We start from the raw sequence: 18,605 nt of genomic DNA on the forward strand, positions 1-18,605 counted from the left end.
CAAATATTTAATATTTATTAAATAATTAAGTATTTGTTATGCTTTTATTTAATATTTACAAAAATACAGCAAAAAAAGAGTAAAAATTAGTTCATATTTGCTGACTTTATACTGTCTTTTTTTCAAAAGCACAACAAAAAATAGTAAAAATAATTTCTCCTTAATTTTTTTTTTTCCTTCTTGCTCTCCATTTCCTCTATAAATTTCGCATGATCTCCCCTGCTCCATTTCATTAAACCCTAACTCCCAAAGTCCCTCCTTTGGCTCCCCTGCAACTCGGTGGAATCATCAATCAAGCTCAAAGAAACCTTCTTTCTGCTCCTTCTCCTTGAAATCCTTTTGACGCATCGTCATATGGTCCCATCTTCGTTATGAGGCCGGCGGGATCTCCGGGGCCAACCACTGCAGGCCGGCCACGGCGGCGGCCGGACCTTACCCTCCCCCTACCCAAACGGGACCCGACCCTCGCCGTTCCCCTCCCTCTCCCCCCTCCCTCGAACACCTCGACGGCGACCCCCCCAACCACCGCCGGTCAACTCCTAACCCCAAACCTCTCTGACCTCGAACGCGTCCGCCGCGTCGGCATCGGCAGCGGCGGCACGGTATACATGGTCCGGCACCGTCCCACCGGCAGGATCTATGCCATGAAAGTCATTTATGGCAACCACGAGGACGCCGTCCGCCGCCAGATCTACCGCGAAATCGAGATCCTTCGAACCGCTGATAACCCCTTTGTCGTTCGATGCCACGGCATGTACGACCACGCCGGCGAGATCCAGATTCTCCTCGAATACATGGACGGAGGGTCCCTAGAAGGCCATCGGATCTCATCGGAGCGATCTCTCGCTGATGTCGCCCGTCAGATTCTCTTAGGCCTCGCCTATCTCCACAGCCGAAAAATCGTTCATCGCGACATCAAACCATCAAATCTTCTGATAAACGCCGCGCATCAGGTTAAGATTGCCGATTTCGGGGTCGGAAGAATCCTCGCGCGGACAATGGATCCCTGTAACTCATCGGTGGGCACTATAGCTTATATGAGCCCGGAGAGGATCAATACCGATCTGAATCATGGAAACTACGACGGATACGCCGGCGATATCTGGAGTTTTGGGATCAGCATATTGGAATTCTATCTGGGAAAATTTCCATTTGGGGAGAATATCGGGAGACAGGGGGATTGGGCGAGCCTTATGTGCGCTATCTGCTACTCGAATCCGCCGGAGGCGCCGGCGACTGCGTCGAGCGATTTGAGGAATTTTATTGCTTGTTGTCTTCAAAAGGAACCGGCTCGCCGCCTCACAGCTGTTCAGCTCCTTCAACACCGTTTCATCACGCAGCAATCGCCATTGTCGTCTTCATCATCATCTTCTTCTTCCTCCTCTTCCATAACGAATCCCCGAGCTTAAGCTTTTGTATGAATTGAATTAGGTCCGAGATGGATGTTGGGGTGGCGATCGATAGATTTGTTGAACTCCTTTTTTGTGGATTTGATTTTAGCTCAGTGGCACTTTATTAATCAATAAAAATATGAGCTTTTTTATAGCTAGAGCTTATCAAAACAGGATTTTTTTTACTTCTGTAAAATGGAATTGATTGATTGAGGGCCTCGCTCTCTCTCCTGATAGGGCCTCTCTCTCTCTCTCCTCGATAATGACTTGACGTGATGTAGCTCAAGTTTCAAGTTCTGGGAGTCATCACCTTTCCTTCTGGGGCCGCGTGGCTGGTTTCTAGATTTAGTTAATCAGAGAGAAGCTGGATGAAGAGTTCAATCGAGTTTTGGCATCATGGAGCTGTGGAATTTTTTAAATATTTAAAATTTTATTAAATAGTTTAAATCTTAAATATTAATTTATTTTTATATTATTAATGTTTTAAATATTTTTTTACTATTTTAAATATTTAAATTTAATAAATAAAATAAAAGTGTTTTAAAAATATTAATAATTATTTGAGCCGGCTTCTTATATATATATATATATATATTATTTTAAGATGAATATGATAAATAAATAATCAATTAATTTTATATTCTTCATTTCAAAATAAATAAAAAATTTTAAAATTCAAACTTGATTATTAGATGCTTGATCATGAGAGAAAAAGAAATGTTATATTTTCAAAAGAAAACAATACCTATTTCAAGAATCAATAAAAATTCTAATCATACAAAAATTGCATGATGCTCCACTACTTTTATTATTTTACATATCAAAATGAAGTTTAAATGCTTGTTTTATTATTTTTTTCAGGTGTAACTATACTTTTAGAGAAATGATTTAGATTTTGAAACTAAATTGATTTTATACTCATAAAATATGGCCCCACTACATCATGGGAGCAATTATTATATCTGGTGTCCGAATGCTTTCAGAGACCTATAACCACACGCCACATCACCTAAAACTCGGTATTTTGGAGTCGGTATTGCTCAGTATACATTCGGACCGTTCAGTTTTTGACCGGATGTAATAATTTCTCTCATTATAGAGACCAAATATTTATAAAAAATAAATCAAGGATCACTAAAGATAAAACCAATTTTTATGCAACATCAGTAGTTACATAAAGATCAAATAATCTACTTAGCTAAGAACAAATATATATATGAATAATTAATATTCATAAAAAAATTAGAAATAAAAAGACATAAATTTATCTACTTCAAGTCACCTGTTGTAGAGATGAGGGTTAAATATTTTTTATTATATTTTTAAGCTAAAGAGCTTCATTTGCAATTACAAAAAGTCTTCATCCTTTCTTTCTCATATGACACTTCTCTTTTCTTCTTTCTTTTCTCACTTTGTTGCTTCTTGTTATGAATCTGCATATAAATGAGGGTGACCTAAGTTTATAAAGAGTTCAAATTCTAGCTTTAATGGTCATCTACAAACAAATACTTTTGTATCATTCATTTAAGACTTTAACCTCCATTTATTTATGATATCCTCTACTTAAAATTTTATAATAATAACTAGAGCATAGATCCTTTCATAGTGAAACAAAATCATATATATCATTTTTTCTTGAATACACAAATTAAAGAAAAAATTATTTTGTACGGACGTCGAACGCTGTCTGGAGACCAACCAAAAAAATAATATATATCATTTTCTTCTTTCTTTTCTCAATACCGTAGCCTGATACTGCTCGATGTCGCGGCTCAGTACCGCTGACTTAGATGCACTTAACTGACCACCAGATGTAGAGCTGTGTTCGGTGTCTGCACAGAATAATTTCTCCATTTCAAAGCCAACTTAGATTTTTCTGCTGAATATTCAAAAGAGAACAAAAAAACACGTTAGCCTTCACCAACATGTAGGAAGAAGTCAAACACTCAAACAAGCTATTACACTAAAATTTTATCCTAAAAATACGGAAATCCTTTAATTTTCTGACATCATTTGGCTAAGGAAACCAGAGAAATAAAATAAAATAAAATTATAGCCAACTTCTTTTACCCTTTCAATAGGCTACCATGACATTCTAAACCTCAAAATAATTAAAATAAAAAAATAAAAAATAAAAAACTTGTCCCACAATTTATCACAACTAACATAGTGGATCTCCATCAGCTCAGCGTCAGAAAATTGAAACAAAAAATAATAAATATTTACACTACAGAATGAAAATTTCATGAGCCTCACAGAGGATTGATCTCCAATAGAACATCATGCTTAAATAATACTTCCAAAGGCCCTCATCTCTAACTTATAACCACCCTGTAGAAAACAAAATACAAGAGTTATATACATTAGAAAAACAAAGGGATGAGTGACAAAGAAAGGAGAGATAAAGCCTTCGTTTGGGACGGCTTTCTTACTGTTTCTTAAAGTTATTTTTTAATATTAGCAGCTTTAAAAAGCAATAAAAAAACCGTCCCAGACGAAGCTGAAGTAAAAAAAAAGGATAGCATAGTTTTCTTACTTCGCAAGTAAAGGCAAATGGCATATTCAGTTACACCGATATGAAGGCATAGTTTATGCACTACATGAACAAATATAATCATGTACGCAACAACTATATCGGATCAACAGATGCCTAAGCCAAGACATCACCCAAGCAAAAAAGTTATATACATTTTTTTTTTATCTAACAGTATTCTGGCCTTTCATTGTTCTTCGTCAACATAGTCGGGTAATAATAGGAAGTGCACAGTGGAGGTAGGAAGTGCACAGTGGAGGGCCTGTTCACTTCACGTTAATGGCAGCTGCCATTTTCCTCAACCTCTGTGAGATTTCGGAGAAGGACGGCCGCTGTGTCGGATCAGAAGACCAGCAGATTTCCATCAAAGATTTCCATTCAGGATCACACCAATTAGGGATCTCAGGACGTAGTGTACAGTTCACAATTCCTCCTAAAAAAATATGAAATCAGGAATTGTTACGTTAAAACAGAGAGAGTAACCGAAGAATGCGAAAGGTGTCTTTTCCAAGGTATGTTCATAAGCAGGTTTGTGTATAAATGTCAGGAGATATGGCATGAATATGCTGGCTTTGAAGAAAAGAGAAAAATCTAGAGAGTTCTAAAATCTAGAGCTTTTAGATGATTGCAATCAAATCTAGAGGGTTCTAAAATCCATCTAATCTAAGGCTTCGTTGGGGACAGCTTTCTTACTACTTAAAGCAACTTTATAGTTTAAATATTAAAATTTTGTACTAAAACACTGCTTTAAAAATCAATAAGAAAGTTGTCCCAAACGAAGCTTAAGTTGGATTTTACACAAGTTTTTTCTTCTCCTCTGAGATATAATTATAATAAAAAAAAAGAATATGGATAGGAACATTGTATGTTCCAAGGCCTACCGATTATAGACGCACAATGCCTATCTGAGTAAGGCTCTTGACCAGTGAGCAGCTCCCACATGACTATACCAAACGAATAAACATCAATCTGCACACGCATGTAAATAGTAAAACATCAGCAAATTGTTTCTCCAAAATAGACAAATAAAAGCTAGAAAAAAGAACTCTTCTGGAAACATGTACAAGTAGGCTAAGAACACTGGAGAATGAGATGGAGTAACTATGTTCCTGAATTTCATAAATTAAATACCTTTTCAGACACCATACTAGTCTTTCCGCTTAGAAGTTCCGGCGCCATCCATGGTAAAGTTCCTCGAACACCTCCAGACACCAAAGTATGTTGCTTCACCTTTGATAGCCCCAAATCACCAATCTGGATAAAGAGTTGGCGCATCAATGAACTAGAAAAACAATCATGGTTTAACCAAATATATAATGCTATGAACATACTGGGGTAGATATGAATCAATCTGAAAAGGGTACAAAGGATTATATATTTATATTACAAACAAAATATCAATTAAAACAATATCAGCATTGATGCAAGGAAACATATACGCATGTGTTGCTTCCTAGTACCAGAGTAATTTGTAAAGCGTGTCTGAAGGATCTCTCAACAGTCATTACCAACAAAATCACAAGATAAGAGGCGCCTCTTAATGTGCTATGCTAGTAGGATTTCATGGTGTTGCGCCTACTCCCCAATTTTTCCTTACACATCTCTACCCACTTGCTCTACTGAATGTCTCCTCTCAAGTGTGGCCGGAAGGCCCAACGTATCTTTGGGTACCTCCATGGATCCTTCAAGTGTAGCAGGAAGGCCCAATGTACCTTTGCTCCACTGAATGTCTCCTCTCAAGTGTGGCCGGAAGGCCCAATGTACCCTTGGGTAACTCCATGGATCCCTCGGAGTATCTTCATCTTGCCTTCCACTTCATTCTCCGTTGAGGCTGACAACCGACTAGCTACGACAAGCTTACAATGAACTATAAAGGTTTGTTAACTTCTCATGTCCCTGCACTGATAATTTCGCTTTCCCTATTAAAATGAAAAGGTTTCGTTCTTGGATGAGAAAGTGGAGGAAGGGGCTAAATATTAGAGCTATGCCTTAATTAGATATCCTATCTAAAAGAAGTCACTTTATGGAAATCTATTCCAAGCCATGAGCAAACTTTCAAAATTAAATGGTGCATTTGAATTACTCTCACTATTATATGGCTTTTTTCTCTTCAACTTTATCTGTGTTGCAGATTTTGAGATGGCAAGCAATGGAGGGTTATGATTCATTAACGATTGGCCTTTCATCTTTTAAAAAAAAGGACTCCTTAATTTGTTCTGGTTAAGAAAATTTTAAAGAAATCCCTATATGGGTTAGATGTTTTATTTTACCTCTGTATCATTGGTCGAAAAAGGGATCTCGTAAGCTGCAAGAAAAATTTGTATACCTCTTACTATTGATCCTCTCAGCACCAAATGATTCATATTCATACATTTGCTAGGATTAGTATGCAAATCTCCACCATATTTGTCCTGCTTAACCAGATCATTATTTTAGTTAAAGGACAGGACATCTTGTAGCCTATCATTTATGAACGAAAACCCTCACAATGTGCTACTAGTGATACTTCCGCACATCACACCACCAATCATCCAAAATCTTCAAATCACTAGCCCCTTTACTAAACAAATTTCAGCATCTTGGTAGAAGCGGAAGCATCAACAGGGGGATTTTTTTCCTAGGGTCACAGCCACCCCAAAATGGTCTCCTTCAATTCAATCATTGCTCCCCCTGCTGTGGCACCAGATCTCAAAATTTCTATCACGACACCTGCAAATACTAATAGCTTTTCTTCTACTTCTTCAATTCCCAATCTTGCGAGTATCCACTCCAACTAATGGTAACTTTGATGAAGCCACTCTTCATCCTCCCAACACATCTGCTTCTAACCACTTGTCAAGCATACTTAAACTTCTTCCTCTTATAACTTCAACCTCTACCTCAATCTCTGAGGGATTATTATCACTTTAGAATGATATACCGTCCACCATAAAGAATAGGATAACTACGCAAAAGGAGAATGCCCTCCTCCATCCCTCAAAAACTGATGGCATTCCAAACATTATTGTTTGGAATATTAGGGGAAATAGTGATGCTAGTATCATTTATTGCAGATACTTAGTCAAAGACTACAAAATTGATCTTTTGTCTTCTTGAGACCAAACTCCCTTTTAATGTCATTGCGGATTGTGTGTGTGTGTGTGTGTGTGTGTGTTTTGACAATGGTGCTCCTGAGGGGAAAGTCATGTGACAAGTGATTACTGATATGACTCTCTGTCTCTAACCACATTAAATTTGGGGATGAAAAAGTTGAAAGCAATCACACCTTACCTTGTAAGCTGGTTAACTATAATACTTGAATTTTTAATGCGGATCTATTTGAGCTCTCCCACATTGTTCTATCCTTCAACTGGTTTAATCATCAACTTCAAAATCTTATCAGATTTCTTCTTAATAGGGTCTTTTGCAATGGTCAATGACTGAATAATTAACCTTTACTTGCCTCAATATTCTCAGTCTTCTGACCGCTCTACAATTCTACTTCAAATAGAGAACTCTGTCAAGCTCAGGCGTAGGTTTATGCATCAAAACTATTGGAACCATTGCCCAAGCTTTTGGAGATTATCTCCGCTGTTTGGTTTTTACATATTTCTGGAGATCTCTATTTGATTTTTGTAACAAGCTCAACAATGTATAATTCAAGTTGAAGGTAGTTGATTGGAATTCTTACTCATATATCTAATATTATCTGTTCTGTGAAAGCTGATCAAAATAAAATTTCTAAGAGCAAGAAAAATTAGTCCCTCACTGCTATGTTTCTCTACAAAGCAATGGATGCTAAAAAACTCTTAGTTGAAGCCATAATTTATAAAAGCACCAGGGTTGAACAACAAGCCATGTGTTCTTAGCTGAAGATGACATAAATTCTTCTACCAAACAATAAAAAACAGCGATAACCATAATTACATTGGAGCTCTCTTGCAACTCTGGTATCTTACGCTCTCAATATTGCTTAGGAAGCTGTATCCCACTTCTCTGCCATTTTTAATGGGCGGTTAACTCTAAGAACCACATCTTATATAAAATTCCTATTGGCTCAATTTTTTTTGAGGATGACTGCATAGGTCTTATTTCTAATTTCTCAGAGGAAGACATCAAAGTGACTATTTTTAACATAGCAATGGTGAGGCTGTTGGTCCTGATGGTTTTACATCTAAGGTTTTCAAGGAAACTTGACACATCACTGCTCCTTTCTTTATTGAGATGTTTAAACATTTTTTTTCTCTCCTCCAAGCTACCTAACCATGTGAACCATTCTACTTTCACTTTGACCCCAAAAAACAAAATACTGAAAGCTTACATGATTATTGGTTGATCTCGCTTTGCAACATTATTTATATATGGTTATATAAAACTCATTAGGAATGACCAGGTTAGGAGAGTAGAGGTATTATATTTGACTTATGTTAAGAAAGGTAGAGGCAGACCTAAAAAGGCTTGGTTAGAAAATATTAGGAATGACCTTTCTTCATGTAGCAGACCCCACGTAGTGGGATAAAGGCTTGATGTTGTTGTTGTTGTTGTTGGTTATATAAAGCTCATTGGTAATAGGCTTAAGCTTTTTCTTCAAAAGCTTATTCATCCCACCCAATCTGCTTTCAATATTTGGTAATGATATGCGGACAACATCACATTGTTGATGAAATTCTTCGAGTTCAATTCTACAACACTCCTAGACATTTTTGTTCTAAGATTAGCCTCAAGAAAGCATTTGACAATGTGAACTGTCAATTCCTTTACAGTAGGCTCAGAGATTTGGGCTTTCATGAAGTTTGTTCATTAGACTATTGCTTACACTTTAAATATTCACTTCTATGTGTTTATTAATGGGGAAATTAAAGGTTTCTTCAGATCCACAAATGAAGAAAGAAAACAAAAAGAAGAAAAAAAAAATAAGAGAAAGAAAAAGAGAAAAAATAAGAGGAGATTTGTGCATTCGACCTCATCAACTCGCCATGCGCTCATTGTTATCTCACCATCATTGCCTCATGCACGCATATATAAAATATTTACTCAAAATCCCGATTGCAACACTTTGACGCGACAAGTGGACATGTGCGGCTTTTCTTAGCAGGACAAGAAAAACTCATATGCTACGCTCGCGGCTCAGTGGGTAAGTATTGCACACTCTTTTCTTAGCATGATGACGGAACTCAAATTTAAGTATTCGTGTGCGTTTCTCCAACATGGCGGGGAAATATTGCATATTTCAAATAGGTTCACAACAACCTACACACGCTTTTTAAGAGCGGAGGGATAAAAGACACCTGACAACGGTTTCTCACGACACCAACCATGTACACTTTCTAAGCGTGATGAGCAGGCCCAGACTGCCTGTAAGTGCCACATTATGTAGGGAAGGCGCTAGGAGGCTACTAAAACTTTTAGCGAACAAATTTATAATTAACAAAATTAAAATGAATTTCTAAACTTTATCATGCGATACATATAAAAATATAATTATAACATTACAAAAAAATGCAATACTTGTCACATCAAATGAACAAAAGAAAGCATGAAGCGAGTAATAATGAATTCAAAACACAAATTCACATGCATGTTCCAAAGGTCAATGCATTCATGTGAAAAAATGATGCATTAGATCCCTAAATATTTCAAATAGTCGCGTCAAGTGAATGACTTTTAAAAAAAATTTAAACAATCCAACCTATTGCACGTCATGGTTTGCATCAGTACCCTAAGCAACGTGCATATTAACGGACCCGTATACGTATGTGATGTCCCATGAACAAGTTGTGCATAACATGAATGAAAACTTTTCAAATGAGACAAAGCAATACAAAGTTGCACATCATAGGTGAAACCACCATGTCGACGGGGTGTGCATGATGCATCAAATCATCAAAAATAATTTTGATTGTATGTTCTCCATATACATTATTCAAACACCAGAAAGACATGAAAATGTACAAATGAATGAATGTGCACTCTTTTAAAAATTAAATGTCCCCATGTGCTTCAATGAACGTGTTAAATGCATGAATTTAACATCTAAGAATGATATGAGATTACAAATACGTTGAATGCAAAATTCACTCCATCTGAAGAGTCATGTAATTACTTTTTGAAAAAGTGCAATCACTTCATAAATTTGCAAAGCCTTTCTTTCAAAAAATCAAATTAACCAGCATAAACACATGACGCTCTTAAGAAGGCCGCTTTACTTATAAGGTAAAGTTGTAATCCTCACATTTCAAGTTTAATCCTACTCGGAATGATTGAAGTCGAAGAGACTCGAATTTTATGGAAGATGCTCAAACTACAAATTTTAAATGATTCACCATAAATTTTTCTCATGAATGACAATACGATACGATTGTAAAATCCACAAAGATAGTTGACTTTTATATTTGCAGTATGCCTTTAGAATCTTTTGCAAAGAAATTTAATTACAAATAAAAAAACTTGAGTTCACCGCTCATATGATAACTAACAAAGTTAATGCTTGAATTTTATCCTTTAACAAGCAGACATGGTTGACAAGGTTCAAAAAATAAAATAAAATAATTCAAATACCCAAATGATACCATGTTAAAGGCAAATATTAATAAGACGGGACTACATCTTTAAAAATATCCCCAAATCCTAATATATATTATTTTAGGAGCAACAATGTAGACAGAAATATGAAAAAAAATCATAACATTCAAAATATTTCAAGTAAAATCTACCGCCAATAAATTTAAAGCAATAACCATTCCACAATAGTTTATCGAGGGTGACATTCAATGATAACCTCATCTCACAAGAGCCATAATACAACATATCGTTATAATTCATTCTCAAATGATCTCTCATCAATAAAGACGTAGTAAGTGTTCTCTAACCGATGGTTTTGACTCCAAATGATACCAACTCTCTGATGGGTTACTTCGCCACAAAATAACATCATTAAATTACGATAACGACTAGAGCCTACAAGTTCCCCAATGGTTAAAATTCGTCAAATGATGAATCATACGGTGCACTTGATAAGACATAAAGCCATTCATTAGCTAAGATCAACTAAGATTTGTCCTCTTAAATAAACATTCACTCTAAATCTATAATATTTCTTTGGACGAAGCTACTGACAAGGATCCTTTGTTCAGGTTAGATCAACTTCCTCCTCTAAGTAGAATAAAGTCTATGATAATCCAAGACAATTTAATCATGAGATCTTGATCAGATTTATAAATACTTCCCCGAAAATCCGCTCCTAGTTGAAGGTGATAAATTTGTTAATCTTAAATCAAATTGCTTCTACTATATGCTAAGCATTTAGCTTCAAACGGCTAACCTTAATTAAAGGTTCTGTATCGTTACCATGAGAGCTAATTAATTAAAGAGGCTTCTATGACACCCACCAAAAAAAAAAATCTTAAAAGTACGATAAATTTTTGTCAAAAAAAAAATTAATCCCACTATTCACACATCCCGAAATTTGTCAAAATCATTTTTATTTCATTTATAAATCATTTCAATTTATGCGCAAAATCATTTTTCCTAAGTTTTTAATTTGATAGCACTGTAGCTGCAACTAGCCACTACAGTAATTTTGGTTTTTCCAAGCGGTTGAGAGCTATGACAAAGCAATTCATACAACAATAATAACAACATCAAGCCTTCATCCCACTATTATGTGGGATCGGTGAAATTCATAGTCAATTAAAATTAGTTAATATACAAATATGTATATGCATAATTATACCTTAAAATCCTTAATCAAATTCTCCTACCTCACAAGCCGGCTTGGGAGTCACGGACAACAGCCTGTGAGTTGGAGAAGGAGGAAATGCTAGCTGAATAGGAACTGGGTTCTGTATTTGGAGGAGAATAATAAGGAAAACAGAAAAGAAGCTAGAAGAAGTAGAAAAAGAAGGAAGAAAAGGAAAAGCTAAGGTAAGGAATCCCAAATCAAATTCAATTTGTATCCTAGGAATTAAAAGATTTGGTGAGAAGAAGGCATTTCGAGGTAAATACTAATTATTTTGAGTTAAAAATTGATTTTGAAATGTTATAAGTAAATGAACTCATTATCATCAGGTTGTTTACAATAGGTCGAAGCTATGGAGAAAGAAAATAAATGAGTCCATCGTGAGGAAAATATGATTTATCCAGTGAGATATTCAATTCTAATATAAGGATCAAACTATGCGTAAGTTCAATATCTGCATATGTTTATGATTTTTTGTACACGTCTTTCTTCATGATAAATATGTTAAGACATCCGCAAGCATCAAACAGCAAAAATGCATATCATGCATAATACATACTTATTATTTCAGATAATTCTCATTGAAATCAAGCATAAAGATTATTCCACCATATACGTGGCATAAATGGTCATTTTCACAATCACTTTATATGTATCATACAACAACAACAACAAGCTTTTATCCCACCGTGGGATCGGCTATATGAATCATTTTTCTCCATTTTGTATCTAAATCTAATAAAGAAAGGTCATTTCTAATATTTTCTAACCAAGTCTTTTTAGGTCTATCTCCACCTTTCTTAACATAAATATAATCTAATACATCTACTATCTTAACCGGGTCTCATCGGAAGGCCGTTGTTTTATATGACATAATCATCTAAGGCGATTCTCTCTAATCTTTTCTTCCACTGGAGCTACTCCAACTTTTTCATGTATATGCTTATTTAGTATCCTATCTCTAAGAGTAAAGCCACTCATCCACCTGAGCATTCTCATCTCCGCAACACTTAATATTATGCTTAGCTTTTAGTGGCCAACATTCAGCACCATAAAACATTGCAGGTCTCAGTACAATCTTATAGAATTTTTTCCTTAAGTTTGAGAGGTATTTTTCTATCACATAGCAAGCCTGATGCATTCCTTCTCGTCAACCATCCAACTTGAATTCTACTAATAATATCACTATCTATTTCACCATCACTTTGAACAATAGACCCAAGAGATATAAAATGTGTACTCTTATTAATTAATTGATCGCCAAAAGTCACACTCCCCGCTAGATGTATTATTACTAAAATTACACTCCATATATTCAGTTTTTTATCTACATAAACGAAAGCCTTTAGACTCTAAGGTTGACCACCATAATTCAAGTTTACCTTCAACTCCCTTTCTACTCTTATAAAAAAGAAGAACATCATCAACAAAAAGCATACACGAGGGTACAACCTCATGCAAATGTCTAGTGAGAACATCCATGAATAAATAAAAAAAAAAAGATATGGGCTTAAGGTTGATCCTTGATATAATTCAACTGAAATAGGAGAATACTTGGTCAAACCATCTTGTGTTTGAACACAAGTAATAGCTCATGCATACATATTCTTAAGGACTTGTATATAAGCATTATTAACCTCTTTCTTATGTAGAACTCGCCAAAGCACTTCTCTTGAAACTTTATCATATCTCTCAATTCCTCCTCTTGCCAATGCTCGAACCCGCGACCAGCTGATTGTGGATTAAACTTTCCACCAACTGGTCGCATTAAGTTTGGCAACTTTATCATATGCTTTCTCTAAATCAATAAAAATCATATGTAGATCCTCATTATTCTCTTTATACTTCTCCATCAAACCTCTCAATAAATATATAGCTTCAATAGTAGACCTACCTAGCATAAATCCAAATTGATTTTGAGAAACATTAGTGTCACGCCGTAACCTATGATCCATAACTCTCTCACATACTTTTAAAGTATGCACATTAACTCAATTCCTCTATAATTCACACAATCTTGTGCATCAACTTTATTCTTAAAAATACGAATTAACACACTCATTATCCACTAATCTGACATCTTTTTAATCTTCAAAATAATATTAAAAAGTTTAGTAAGCCAAGAAATTTTTTCATCTCCTAAGCATTTCCACGCCTCTATTATAATCACTTTATATCTATCATGTTATAAAAAATGAACTCAATCATGAAATAATGGATGAGTGTATAAATGCTAAAAAGAATAAAAGAAAATACTGATGATGAAATTCAAAGGATCCTTGAAAAGTCATATCAAGAGTTTACTCTGTTAAACTGTACAGGATAGGATGATGTTTGATATAGAGAAGTTAGAACGAATCAGCCCTTAATAGAAAAATGAAAAAAGGAATTCATGACTCCTAATATTGAGAGTTTTAAATGGGTCAAACCTTTATTAGGAAAATAAATAGGAATTTCTGACCCTTATTACTGTGAGTTGGAACCGGCCAACCCGTATCAAGGGGATGATACCACAAAGAGGCTTGAGCCAATAGGCACTACATAACATTAAGAATAGATATGGCATGATAGTAACAATGAATAATAAAATAAAAACAAGTAATTTACAGATAACCTCACATGATTAATAATTCAAGTACTTCATATCATCTATTGCAATAAACTCATGCATATGTACAACATATATGATCCATATAGAATGTGTATATTTTTTATTTGTTTTACTTTATATTAGAATTGTTTATTTCCTTAAGCCTGTAGCTCATTCAATGTTAAACTATAATTTCAATAAAAGGAAAAGTACACAGTAAGAATTAGGTATCTAATTTTGGATGATAAAGTCACACTATTTTCACTCGTTTGATTCTAATGAATAAATAAGAATAAATGTAGTGAGAATATTGTTTGTTCATATTTTCTGCTCTGTTACAACTCATTGTTGCCTAGAAGGGGGGCCGAAAATAGACATGCATCTTCCTCCTACAATAACCCTGGAACTAGATCATAAAATCCTTGTAAAATTAGAGCAAAATCTTTGAATAGTGTCTTATTTGAAACTTAATTTGCCTTCTAAAAATTTGACTCCGAAAATACAAAAACTCTCTCAGCAGTACTGAGAAGAGAATATTTTAACCCAACAGTAATTAACCATTTTACAATTTTCGAGACTAGCAACAACCTAAACTTATTTAAAATGGAATATTTAGATATGATAATGCAAACAAAAGTTTTCATTTCTAAACCTAACATACAACATTAAATTAAGAATCAATTCAATAAACTCAAGTGGTATGAATCTAAATTAAATCCATAATATCCATTGAAAGTACACCAAAAAACTATACTGTACATATCCCATGTCAATCTTACATTCCTCTTTCCGGCTCTTTGGGTGTTTTATGATAAATCAATAAATTAACTATATTGGTAAACTTTGTATGTATATGTAAATATATAATCTTCGTTTATACACAGATACAATTGTTGAATTTATATAAAAAGGTAAGCAAACATCTAGAGTGTAAAACTTAATAATGTGAATGTTACTAATGAAGTTTAATGAAGCCAGCACAGATCACATAAAATATTAAATAAATCATACCTTACAAATAGGCCGATGTGGATCCCTCATGTTCACCAATAAATTTTCACACTTCAGATCAAAATGAACAATATTCTTTTCATGCAAATATTCCATACCAAATGCAACATCCATGGCTATGATTAGTCTTTTACGCCGATCAATGGTTCTGCTCGAAGAGATAATTCATAATTAGAGTACTTTTACAGACTACAAGCTATCCCTACTGTGAACAATTGAACAAAAATATTTCCGGAGAATCTACATGGTGAAATCAAACAACAGCAGAAAATTTAAATATGAACAAGATCTTTCATGCAATACAACCAAAAGGATACCTGTCTTTCTTTTGAAGAAACTGTTTAAGAGAGCCATTGACCATGAACTCTGTAACTGTAGCTAGACTTCCATCAGGACCATCACGAACCACACCATAAAATGATACAACATTAGGATGATGTAGTGAGCTGAGTATCAAAGCTTCCTTCCAGAAGTCAGCAATCTGCAAAATCAGCATAAAAAATAAGCACATTATGAAATAAGTCTACTATACTGCTCTTCCTGTTCAAGTTAATAAAAACTAAAATGAATATTGAAAAGCAATTCTAGAAGACTTAATCCCTTAGCCTCATTTATTTAACTCTGTTGCCTCGGCCAACATGATTATAGGCAGTCTCAGAAAAATGAAGCCTCATGAGTTCCATAAGATTGCATTACATTATTTATATACCTAGTGTATCTTCCCTTCCCAGCTCTTAGATGCTTATTGGCCCCTTTTCACGATTGTACATGCATATTACTACTACAACACCTTCAGGTTGAACAGAATAAATAAATTATCCTAAACAAAATTGGATTCTAATCCGTAATCAAAGATTGTCTTTTTTTTTTATTGCAAGGTCATGTTAATAGATTCAAGGAACCTTGTCATTCTTTCCTTATTTTCTCTGCTATGATTTTCAACTGAACATATTGACAATTTTTACTGTGGTTGTAGGGCGGCCTGAAATAATATGCTGCATATATGTAATACCATGACTACATAAAAAAATATATATATACCTTTTATAGTTAGCCAAATATCACATTTTGATACAGCAACATCCGAAACCAATCCAAACAAAATACATATCCATATCTTTGGTCTTCAAACAGTAGGGTTATATTATCCTATTCTTTCATGTGAAAACCCGGTGATGACTCAGTCTATTATCAGGTCTTAAAAGCCCTATTGATGGTTCGATATATCATCTACTCAGTGAGCCCTGTGAATAGATTTTATGATATCAGGTATAATGAGTTCCAAGCCGCAATGCAAATAACATTGGTTCTTGTTAGATCCATCAGATATAATATGTTGTGTATATTGAACACTATATCGTGTAGAAATAAATAACTACATAGATTTGGACATTGAACTATCAGATTTGAAGCATCCAATCAAAAACTATCCAGCCATTCCACTACTAAATATTCATCTTATAACTTCTATATTAATCTGGATTGACAAATCAAGAAACAATCGTGAACTTCTACATGATCATGGTGCCCCGGATGAGAAACATAAAGCATCTGATTTGGGTGCAATCAACTTTCAAACAAATCTAGTCATTTGATTTCATAAACCTGAATTTGATCATTGTAATGATAGTATCAGTTTGCCTGATTTAATTAATCCTAAATTTGTTTTCCAAAAATTATATCACCATCATCAACAACATCAATATTAATGCCAAATTTGTTTGTCACAAATTATATCATCATCATAAACAACATCATCAACGCTATCCATGTTATAAATAGTTAGCTATATTATATGAATCATCCTCCTCTCACGATTCCCATTGAGTATTACTTGAGGTGCAAACTCTATGGTGTGCAAACGCTATAGCCATCTAACCTTTATCAGAGCGAAGAGTAACACCAGTAGAAATAAGATTGCAATACATATTTAAGTGATCTGAGTAATGTGCGAGGGAGGCCATAAGATTTACGAAGTCACCAATAGATTGGGCGAGTACCTACAGCATGAGGCTTCCCATTAATGCAGACTGTGGGGAGGGCTAATCTAAGAGCATATATTGCAAATATGTTATTACCAATATGCCTGTGAACTTATGTCACATGCGGAGGAACCGATGCAAGCAGCCTTAAACTTACATTGTAAAGATGTTATTTCAAATATTCGAACTCATGAAATTCATCTAAAGATGGAAACAAACTAAACTCTGCTCCAGGCCGACCCTCTTGCAAATGCATAGACGCTGACATTAATGCATGCACTCAAAGATGCATGATGCATGCATCAGCACGAATGTCCAGCTGCGTAAACATTTGGAAGTATGCAAAGATATATCCATTAATTAAAAATACTAACACTGCTGACACTAAGCACGAGCATAATAGCACAATGAAGAACTATCTTGCATGTAACTAGTCCGAAAGCATATTGCCCACAGATTAAAGAATAATAAACTAATAAAAAAAATTTGATGATATAGAATTACATTATATGAACCTAAAAGCACTATTTAAATAAAAAACAAGCATATACATTATATTTGATGGAACAGAATAGTTTGAAATATTATAGTACATATACTCAACATATATTTAACCAACTAATCAAGAATATTGTTTAATTTCTAAGAAAGCCTTCAAAAGTAAATAAAATATGGTGAAAGCTAGTTTAAAAAATGAAATTAAATCATTTGAAAAAATTAACTTGAGCTTCAACAGGGGTGAAGATTCATAAGTGAATGACCGAATGTTTGAATTTATAAAAATATAACTTTTTTTCTTACATGGTTTGCATAATATTTAATTAAAAATAATACCCAGCGAATAATTATTTTGGTATAAGCCTTTAAAAATAAATGAGAGGTTCATTATTATGGTAATTCTAGGGAAATCAAACAAGTCATACAATAAAATTTTAGTTGTGGTAATCTGGACATCGGCTCAGAAAAATCATAACGCTATTGGAGAAACAAATTTATTTTATGGCAAAAAAGATCTACAATATGGGTGATATATTTAAAGTCAATTAATGGAGAAATTTAGAGAATAATGAAAGAACTTTCATATGACATTTATTGATTATAAAAAAGCATATATAATCAAATACTTTGAGAGTTGGATTGGTGGGGCAATAGAGAGAAACAATATAACAATATAAGACAGATACGATAAACTTGTTTAAGATATGTATAATGCAACTGTGGACTTACCGAAAAGATGTCCAATCATAATAGACTTACACCTAAATTTGGTATTTAGCCCATATTTCTTTTATTAGTCATACGCATGCTTATAATACATGTTCAAATTAAGACAAATTGATGTATGCTATTTTTAGAAAACATCCTTTCACTTGTCTATGTT

General features: G+C 34.4%; 2 protein-coding genes across 3 annotated transcripts in view; one reads left to right on the top strand and one right to left on the bottom strand.

Moving 5' to 3' along the window:
- Nucleotides 1-207: 207 nt before the first annotated feature.
- On the top strand, nucleotides 208-1,545 carry LOC110095405 (mitogen-activated protein kinase kinase 4-like). Its single transcript, XM_020820937.2, has one exon. It carries the CDS (start codon nucleotides 372-374, stop codon nucleotides 1,407-1,409), a length of 1,038 nt encoding a protein of 345 aa, XP_020676596.1. The 5' UTR covers nucleotides 208-371; the 3' UTR covers nucleotides 1,410-1,545.
- Nucleotides 1,546-4,168: 2,623 nt separating this feature from the next.
- The window catches only part of LOC110095393, a 59,472-nt gene continuing 45,035 nt past the window's right edge, over nucleotides 4,169-18,605 (bottom strand). For both annotated transcript variants that reach the window (XM_028698980.1, XM_020820925.2), the window contains 5 exons: nucleotides 15,560-15,723; nucleotides 15,243-15,390; nucleotides 5,056-5,178; nucleotides 4,806-4,893; nucleotides 4,169-4,357 (listed from right to left, as the gene is read on the bottom strand). In XM_028698980.1, the coding sequence (XP_028554813.1) occupies nucleotides 4,191-4,357; nucleotides 4,806-4,893; nucleotides 5,056-5,178; nucleotides 15,243-15,390; nucleotides 15,560-15,723 (690 nt within the window). In that variant the 3' untranslated portion in view covers nucleotides 4,169-4,190. The remainder of the gene's footprint in view (nucleotides 4,358-4,805; nucleotides 4,894-5,055; nucleotides 5,179-15,242; nucleotides 15,391-15,559; nucleotides 15,724-18,605) is intronic.

This window comes from Dendrobium catenatum, unplaced genomic scaffold (assembly GCF_001605985.2).
Source record: "Dendrobium catenatum unplaced genomic scaffold, ASM160598v2 fragScaff_scaffold_1199, whole genome shotgun sequence".
NCBI lineage: Eukaryota > Viridiplantae > Streptophyta > Magnoliopsida > Asparagales > Orchidaceae > Dendrobium > Dendrobium catenatum.

What these genes read in the sequence shown, in the direction of transcription:
- LOC110095405 (XM_020820937.2), top strand. Translation starts at nt 372, where the DNA reads ATGAGGCCGGCGGGATCTCCGGGGCCAACCACTGCAGGCCGGCCACGG.